The 9,376-nt window shown below is 59.6% G+C and overlaps 1 protein-coding gene across 1 annotated transcript in view; it reads left to right on the forward strand.

Annotated features, from left to right (window-relative positions):
- Positions 1-7,059, forward strand: part of NFASC (neurofascin) — a 165,702-nt gene extending 158,643 nt beyond the window's left edge. Inside the window, exons 31-33 of the mRNA XM_052654213.1 lie at positions 887-1,018; positions 3,315-3,384; positions 6,828-7,059. Coding sequence (XP_052510173.1) covers positions 887-1,018; positions 3,315-3,384; positions 6,828-7,059 — 434 coding nt within the window. The remainder of the gene's footprint in view (positions 1-886; positions 1,019-3,314; positions 3,385-6,827) is intronic.
- Positions 7,060-9,376: the final 2,317 nt, after the last annotated feature.

Raw genomic sequence — 9,376 nt, forward strand, 5'->3', positions numbered from 1 at the left:
CTTCTTCAGTCCGTAGACAGGAAGAGGGCAGGTGACTCCTATGCGTCCCACCCCTTCCCATCTCCACCCTCAGTCCTGGGTCCTCCAGGACACCGTCAGACGTGCCTCTGGTCTCCAGGCCCATGCAGCCTGCCCCTGGAGTCATGAAGGGGTCTCCCACCTTGAGACAGGCCTCCACGTGTCTAGGCAGGGATGGCAAGGGGCCGTCTGTCGCAGGGGTCTCTGCGTGTGGTGGAGTGGCGTGGGGTGTGCTGAAGGCACGGCCCCTCCACGGGCCCATCTGAGGGGCCCACGCTGGGACGTCTTTGCTGCTAGCCGCAGTGCCGTTGGAAAGACACGAGGGAGCGCGCGGCACCCTGGACTGCACCGCGCCCAGGTCCCGCTTCGGGGACGGCCAACTGGCTGCTAGGACAGGTCTCTGTCACAGTGTCTGTGCCGGCCTGCAGAGGCGTTCCTCCAGGGTTGTGCGTGTGACCGCGGCCCCCGTTCCTGGGTGGGCAGCGCGCCAGCTCAGCCCGGCTCATCCGCAGGGAGTCACAGTCAATCGCTGGCCTTCCCTCCTTCCCCACCAGGCTGTGCCCAGCCACTGTGCTTGCAAGAATGCCAGTGCCTCAAGCTTAGGACAGTCCTCTCCCCAGAGGGCCTGCTCAGCCTTCTGCTGCTTATTCCGTTCCCTCTGCTCCTTCCTTGGTGGTGCCTCTTTTCTGACCTTTGGCCCTCGCCTTTTCGTCCCTGTAGTGGGGTGGTTTGAGCCAGAGGGCTGCCGGGTGGTAGCAGTAGGCTGCAGGAGGAAGCTGGCCATGAAATAGCTGAAATTCTCCCTTCTCCTTGCCTGCCACCTTGCGAACCATTCATTCATGTGTTTGCCTCTGGCCCTCCCCCGCAGCCTACACCAACAACCAGGCGGACATTGCCACCCAGGGCTGGTTCATCGGGCTCATGTGTGCCATCGCCCTGCTGGTGCTGATCCTGCTCATCGTCTGTTTCATCAAGAGGAGTCGCGGCGGCAAATACCCTGGTAAGATGTGTCCAAGGAGCCGGCTTCGGGGACAGGGCCAGCAGGCTCTCCTGTGAGTCGCCATTCTCTCAGCAAGCACAGCCCTTCCCCAGGCTGGGACAAATGGTCCTTTTGCCTGTTCTGTGCACCGTAGAGTTGCCAGAAAGCACTTGAGTTAATTAAGCTCCCCTGAGATGGGGGGATGGAGCGGTCCAAGCAGCCAGAGAGGGGATGGAAGGAACCCTGGCTCCCATTAAGAGTGACCTTCCCTCCCCTGAACTCACCACCCATCTGCTCAGTAATTGGCTTTTTTCAGCCTGAATCTCATTAGGATCCTGTATCCCAGTGAAGGAGAAAGGAGAGATGCTTTTCTGTAACCATGAGAGAGAGAGGCTGGAGGGAGGAGAGGTCTGGACAGAAGAAGCACACACATGAGAGAGGCCGTGGAGCTGGGCGCTCAGCACGGCGGCGGGGTTGCAATCACAATACCTCAACAGGAGGGCAGACGGCCCTATATGAGGAGCAGGCAGAGGCTGGGGGGTAGGTTGCACCGAGAGGACCCCCACCCCTTGCTAGTCCTTAAAGGGCTTTGGGCTTTTATTTGATTCCCAGAGAGGTACTTCTGTGGCCTCAAGATCCTCCAGCCCAGACAAACCAAGGTCAAGGACAAGGACCTCTGGCTTTTTTGTTTCTGGAAATATTGATTGTTTTTCAAACAGGGACAAGAAAGCCATCTGTCTGCGGTGGGGTGGGGAGGGTGCCAGGAGACAGGATAATGGATGACCCTGAGAACAGACGTCTGGCTGGACTGCAGGGTGAAATTGTTCCCTGCCCCCGGAGCCATCACCAGACACACCCTGAGCTCTCCAAGTGCTGGCTCCTCCCCGTCTCTATGGACAAGTCCTCCACGATCTAAAACTCAGCCCAGAGAGAGGAGATTCTGTTTTATTTTCGTCCTCTGGCCCACGTGCTCTCAGACCCTAGGATTCTAAAGGACTCCTTGACGGACTCCTTCAAGTCAGGAAAGGCAGGAAACTATACTTCATTATTGGTGAATGATGGAGAGGGAAATGGCAATCCACTCCAGTATTCTTGCCTGGAGAATCCCCATGGACAGAGGAGCCTGGCGGGCTACAGTCCACGGGGTCACAAAGAGTCGGACACGACTGAGCTACTTAGCGCTTAGCGTGCACATTGGTGAACGAGTCCTTCACTTTGTTGCACTGTGTTGGGATTGTTTTTCTTCTGTAAGAAAGACTGAGGAAGGGCAGCCTTTCTGATCTCACTCCTTGTTCCAGGTGGAACTGGGACACCTGAGAACTGATCAGATAACTCTGTACCTTCCTCTGCCCATTTTAGAAAGTTCTTACAGTTAAGCTCCTTTCCTTACATCAGAGGATAAATGAACCGGGAGCCATGAGACTGGGGCTCCAGTGTCCATCCTACACTTTGTTTAGTTGCTAATTGTCATGTGACATCTTCCGGGCTTCAGCTTCCCTCCGCTAAAATAGGGGTGGTTATCCCGCCTTGTCCTCAAAAAGAAGCACAGTCATTCACCTAAGTGTCTGCGGTGTACCAGTCCTGGTGCTTGGTGCAGAGGATTCTAGAAGAAGTGACCGCTCCATCAAGGACAGGGCAGCTGGTGCCGTAGGCGGGTCACAGCACCAGACAGGGCCTGGGAGGAGTGCTGGCCGTTCACGGGGCGGAGTGGGAAAGGGGAGTCACGCAGACAAGTGGGGTCCCAGTTAGGGGAGCACCTTCCATTCCAGAGGCGTGTGCAGCGTGTCCTCTCTGCCCAGGGCACTCTCCTAGGAGCTTTGAAGAGACACACAGGCCCCACCCTCAAGGAAAGAACTGGCATTCTATTATGGGCGTCATAAATGTGCACAAGTAATTGTAACACAGAGCAGGATTAAGAAAGGTGCCAAGGAATTCCCTGACAACCCAGGGGTTAGGACTCCGTGCTAAGGAGTGCAGGAGGCATGGGTTGGATCCCTGTTCAGGGAACTAAGATCTCGCCTGCCACACAGTGTGGCTAAAAGTTGCCAAGGAAAGGACAGCGTCCAGGTGTTTGGGGAAGACCTCATGGAGAGGCTGAGGTGAGCCAGGTTGGGGAAGATTTCAGTGGTCAGTGGAGATGATGGTGAGGAGGCGGCGGAATTAGCTTGGAACCTGCTTAAATGCGGGAGGCAAGAACCAGAGGCCGTGGGTGGTGCGGTATTGAGAAGGAGAGGTATTGAGCCCAGAGGCCGCGTCTTTGGCTGTTCCTTTGGGGCCAGTCATCACCTCTGTGTCTTTGTTTCTCTTCCTGACCAAGTACGAGAAAAGAAGGATGTGCCCCTTGGCCCTGAAGACCCCAAAGAAGAGGATGGCTCCTTTGATTACAGGTGTGCGGTCCCCTTCACTCCTGCTCACACTCAGCACCCCTGTCTGGTGGGTTTTCCTTCCTGCCCTCAGAGGCCTGGGCTGGGCTCAGAGGCCGCCAGGTGGATGTCCTCCCATCACCTCTGCCTGTGGTGGGAGCACTGCCAACACACTCACACTCATTTGATGAACAGCGTTCTATTCATCCGGCTGCACAACTCAGGTTTACTGTGTGTATGTATGTTTCCGCCTTTTTGCTCTGAAAGCGCGCCCCAGGCTCCCTCTTGCTGTGAAATGAGCTCTGTTCTCAGCTTCCCATCTGCCTGTACCCTACCCCAGCCCTGAAAATGATGATGACACAGGAAAGTAGTGTTATATTTGAGACTCAACTACGGGAGGGTGAAGGGAGCGATGTTCTGGGCCTCCCCCTCAGGACCTAGAATGATGTCTCTGGGCTGCAGCCTGGAATGGGCCTTGGACAGCATTTGGTCCGGCGCCCGTGTCCCCAGTGAGAGGACCAAGGCCTGGACTAGGAAGTGGCCTGGCGCAGCCTCATGCACTCCCCACTGTGCGCTAGTGCAGAACTGGGGAGGCTGGGGCCCAGCGTCCGGCTACTGCCCTTGTCCTGCGCCCATGCTCCCACTCAGGTCTGGACGGGCCTTTGTATCTGGCTTAGCAGAATTGCCACCTGCCCATTTTAATGGCAAGTGTGCTTTGAGCAAAGGACTAGTGCAGAATGAGTCGTAGAGGTCCCGTTCCCTGGCCAGGTGTGATGGGAGGAAGCACTCAGATCAGAGCCCACCCCAACCCGGTCTCTCAGGGCCAGGCCACCCCCTCGTCCTCTGACCTCTCCTTAGCCTGTCTTGGGCCTCTGCCACGCTGCCCGTCAGCGACCTCTCAGACAGGATCAGATCGACGAGCAGCAGAGCCGCTGCCCACACAGGAGCCGTCTGCCTCAGCTTCCCCTCTGCCTGTACCCCACCCCGGCCCTGAAAATGGTGACGACACGGGGAAGTTGTATTGTGTTTGAGACTCAGCCGGGTGAGGGATGAAGGGAGCGGTGTTCTGGGCCTTCCCCTCAGGACCTAGAATGGCACCTCTGGGCTGCAGCCTGGAATGGGCCTTGGACAGCATTTGGTCCGGCGCCCGTGTCCCCAGCGAGAGGACCAAGGCCCAGGCTGGGGAGTGTGTGCGCCTTATAGACTGCCTGTCCATCCACTGTGCATCCTCATAAGCCTCCCAGAGGGCAAGTGTGAGAGGCCCTTCCCTGACGGCCTCAGCACCCCTCGTGGGGCCCAGCTTCCCCGTGGGCCGAGGGTCCTTCTCTGGCCATGAGTCCCAGAGAGCCTGGGCCTTCTCTCCCCAGACCCTCAGTGCACCCCGAGGCAGCGTGAGGGGAGGGCCCAGGGACCTGTGCTCAGAGAAGCCGCTTCCTCGGGCACCTCTCCTCCCAGACACCACAGTTGCTGGGTGAAAGCGTCTGCTTCCTCCCCACTCCCACCCCCGGCCCCACTGACTCTGAGGCCGGAGACACAAATACTGGTGCATACACGCATGGGCTTACGCAGCACACACATGTGCACACATGCACGTGTGCACATGCACACCCCTTCGCTGTGGCTCTGGGGCCCCTGCAGCATCCATCCTGGAGCCCCACTTGGATGAGTCCAAGAGTCGGAAGTTGGAAAGGGCGAAAATCAGTATGTTAGAGGAGAAGCCAGGTTCCCAGGCAGGACAGCCTGGGGTGCGGGCTCGCCCTGCTCGTCTGGGACCCCCCTGCCCAGCACCTCTCTGGTGGGGCTCTCTCTGCTTCTCTCTCCCTGGTCTGTCCGCCTGGTCCTCAGAGGTCTTCTGGAAGGGAGGCAAACGGGTGCCTAGACCACGAGGTCGCAGTCCTTTCCCGGATGTAGGTCTTTCCCCACAAGAACCTGACACGGTGAAGACCTCTCCCACCACTTCCACGCCCACTGGGCCAGCCTCTCCAGAGTGCCTGCATGTAGCTTGGGGGCCTGGAGTTCACAAGAATCACACAGACACAGTCATCATGGCCCTGCAGCAGGGGTGGAGAGCTCCGGGGGAGGGTGCCTGTGAAATAGAGTGGCAAGTGGGCTAAGGAGCTTGGTCATTAGAATCTGCTGGTTTTCAAACCATGAAATTTCACCCCCTGAACAAAGATAACATAACGCTGCAGGCCCACTTCCCTCTCAGCTGCCCTTCCCGCAGCCCTGCCATCAGTTAGGCCAGGAGACAGGGCCACTGTCCCTCAGCGCATGGCGGGGGTACCTTGCTCGGCGCGGCAGGGGTGGGCTGCTAGCTTCCCACTTGCTGGTGCCCAGCTCCTCTGCTCTGGTTCACAGTCCTCCCCGCCCCTGGCAGCTGCCTGTGCCCGGTGCTGAGGCAAGAACTCCCTTCCCACTCTAGTGACAATCCAGTGTTTGCCACAAGCCCAGGGATGGCTAGGTGTGGCCTGGGGCAGAGGAGTGGGCTGCGGGGTGTCTGCTCAGCCTGCCAGGCCTGCTGTGTTCCTGCCTGCCGGGACCTCTCTCTCTTCTGAAGTGCAGCATCTGGTCCCCACCTCAGGGGACGGGATGCGGTGCCAGAGCAGATGCCCACCCCCTCCGGGTGTCTCCCTCCCTGGGGGCACAGCAGGCACCCCAGCAGGCAGATGCCACTGTAATGACCAGCTCTCTCTGCATGCGAGGAGCTTAAGGGCAGGGCCTGCAGGGCCTCCGAGGGAGCTGGGCACAGTCCTCCGCGCCTGGCTAGTTTTGTCTCTGATTGCCGGCCCTCCTGTCTCATACGCACACCCTCCCGCCTCCCTCCACTTGCCCTGAAACCAGCACCTTTCTGTGGATAAACCAGAGCTGAGGGTAACACCGCCAAGAAAGAGAAGAGGAAAGGCAGGGAGGGGTTTGTCTTTCTCAGGCTCGGACTCTCACTCCTTGCCAAGGGCAGTCTTTCCAGAGAGAGTCACAGATCACGGAGTCAGAGCTAGATGGACCTTCTTGATGGCAGGACTAAGGCCCAGTGAAAAGGAAGGGCTTTCCCAAAGCCGCAGGGACACGGGACCAGAACTCAGAGTCCTTGACCCCTTTCTTTGACCCTTCCTGTCCCCGCTGGTCCACAAGCAGTTCCCTCTGCCTCCTGGGGGCAGGGGGCTGGCTGCTTCTGCCTGCTTCCACCCCAGAGAGCCAGCAGCCCGGCCTCACAGAAAAGACCCCCGCCCAGGCGTCCAGGAGTGTGGGCCCACGCTGGCATCCTGGCCCAGCACCACCCTGCCCCTCTGCCTTAGAGAAGTGTCCTCTCTTGGCCTCAGCTTCCCCTGCAGACCTGGCCAGACAGGCCAGCAAGTGAGGGCTGTCTGGGTCATCCTGGGGTCCGGCCCTCTGGAGGCCCTCTCCCTTCCGGCCGGGGTGTGGGTGGCACTGAGTGGGCTGGCTCTGATCCTCCATCTCTCCCCGTCCAGTGACGAGGACAACAAGCCCCTGCAGGGCAGCCAGACGTCCCTGGACGGCACCGTCAAGCAGCAGGAGAGCGACGACAGCCTGGTGGATTATGGCGAGGGCGGCGAGGGCCAGTTCAACGAGGACGGCTCCTTCATCGGCCAGTACACGGTCAAGAAGGACAGGGAGGAGACGGAGGGCAACGAGAGCTCGGAGGCCACGTCTCCGGTCAACGCCATCTATTCTCTGGCCTAGCGGAGCCTTGCAGGCACGACCGCTACTCTGCAAGCAGGAGGGGAGAGGGGAGAGAGCCGCTGCAGACCTGCCCCAGAGCCGCCACCACCTTCAGGGACGGGGGACAGCGTGAGAGGCTGCCCAGCTGTGAGGGCCGGCGACCGTCCAGCCGGCCGCAAGCCCCCTCCCGGTGACCCCCCGGTGCCCACCGTGGGCAAGCTGCTGCCTCGGCTCAGCTCCGCCGGGGGGAGCCCCGGTCTCTCGCTCAGCCCCACGGTCACCCCAGGCCTCCGCCCACTGCCCGCCCCGACCTCCACACACACACTCACCAGGTTTCCGCTGGTTACAGTCCTTCTCGTTGTCTCTGTTTTTGCTGTGAGTCTTACCCCTCCAGACCCAACATGTCCATTTTCTTTTCCTTTTGAAGAAATGTCCCTGAAAAAAAGAAACGATAGGCGGATTCTCCCCCAGGAAACTGCAAAGATAAGCAAAAAGGATTGATCTGTAAGCGAACGTACAGAAGAGCTGTAGTATTCAAACCGCTGCTGGGCCCATGTATTTCCCAAGGATGCCTTTCTCTTCACACGCCTCCCCCGGCCCCCAACCCCTCCACCTCAACCTTGTCAGCTGCTGAGCTGGGCTTGGCGCCTTTCTGGGAAACGACAGTATTTTTGGCAGGGAGGGAGAGGGGGTCAGGCCTCCTCACCTGGCTCTGGTTCAGCTGTGGGGGTGGGCTTACCTCTTGCTCCTCGCTCTCACCCTGCCCCTTGCTCTGGAGTGTCCGAGACAAAAGCTGTGCTGCCTGAAGGCCTCTGAGGAACAGGAGTGGGCACCAAGGCGAAGGACTTGTACCCCAAGCAGAAGGAAGCCAGGCGTCTGGTCCCTGGGGAGCCGTGCCCACCTCAAGAGAGAAGGGAAGGGCTGGGTTTGGACTGCCTTCCTCCTCATCAGTGAGACTCAGGCTGTGGGGCAGAGGACCACGCCCCCCGCATCCAGGGTGGGGACTGCCCCCCACTGGGTCAGCGTCTGTGCTGCTGCCCCCAGGAGATGGACCGCACGATGCAAAGACTGTGCTGGTGTGCCTGGGGGTGGATCTGCACTCCCCTTGCCTGTCTGGCAGGTAGCCTCTCCTCGGTCGGCTCTGTCGGCTCTGTGTGACGGTGAATCTGGTGTTTTATGGTGTGTGCATGGGGCGCAGCTACCCCCAGGACCGAGCCTGCTTGTCCGTTCCTTAGGGTGTTCACGATCAGGAGCCCCCGCAGGACCGTGGGACCTGGTGCTGCAGAGCTGGGCCTGGCAGGGCTCTCCGTATGCCTTACGCAGCTCTGACCTGTCCCTGCAGTCCCCAGCTCCGCAGCCCTTCCCTGCAAGCCTTGAAGCCTCCAGTGACACCTGTCTCGAGAGCGGGGTGGCCTATGCAAGCATCCCAGCAGAACCCGAAGCAGCCACTCAAAACGTGCCCCAGATGGAGACACTCGAAGACCTGCGGTTCTCAGAGACCCAGGGCTCTGCCTTCATCCTCCCCACCTATTCCATTTTGAAACCAAAGGTACCTAGCCTCAGAGAGAGATCTTGAGCCTAAGGATAGCCCTTCAGCTGTTGCTGCAGCTAGAGTTGCTTTTAGGAGAGAGGAGCTGACCCCCAGAGTGGACTGCCTGCCACAGACACAGCCTCCGCCGGGAGCCTCCAGCTACTTGCCAGGGCACCTGGGCCGGAGCAGCACTGTGTTCTTCAGAGACCTTATTTAAGCCTCGTTTGCCACATGTTTAAGCCACAAAGGTATTAGCAATGCTTGAGTCACTTACTGGTCAGTTGAAGGTCAAGCCCCTAGACACGTGTACTCTGCAGATAAGAAAAGGTAGCCCTGAGCTGTGCCAGCTGTGCTGTTTGAACCGAAGGGCAGGCAGCTCTCCACTGGCCCAGGCCGCAGGAGGTGTGTGGGCAGGAGGCCTGGGCGGGCTCTCGCTAGAGGGACAGGGTGACCGGCAGGGGCTGAGGAGCTAGCTCAGGGGCGCCTTCCCGGGCATTCACCTCCCACCTGCCTGGATGCCGCTGGGCATTCCCGGAGCCTGGGCAGGGAATGGCAGGGAGGTGTGCCTGTGAGCTGGATTTCTGGGGAACACTCTGGATGTGAGCAGAGCGGTTGTTACTCAGGCCTTCACTCCACATCACACTGGCCGCACTCGCTGCGCGGGAAGCAAGCTCTGCGAGCAGGGTGAACGGTGAGCTGTCCTCACACCATCCCCCTGCCTCAGGAAAGCCCTTCACACGGCCGATGACGGGAAGGGGTTCTGCTCCCGGGGGCTCGGGGGGTGATGACCCCTCAGCCTGTCTCCAT

The sequence above is a fragment of the Budorcas taxicolor genome, chromosome 16, assembly GCF_023091745.1.
Source record: "Budorcas taxicolor isolate Tak-1 chromosome 16, Takin1.1, whole genome shotgun sequence".
Lineage (NCBI taxonomy): Eukaryota > Metazoa > Chordata > Mammalia > Artiodactyla > Bovidae > Budorcas > Budorcas taxicolor.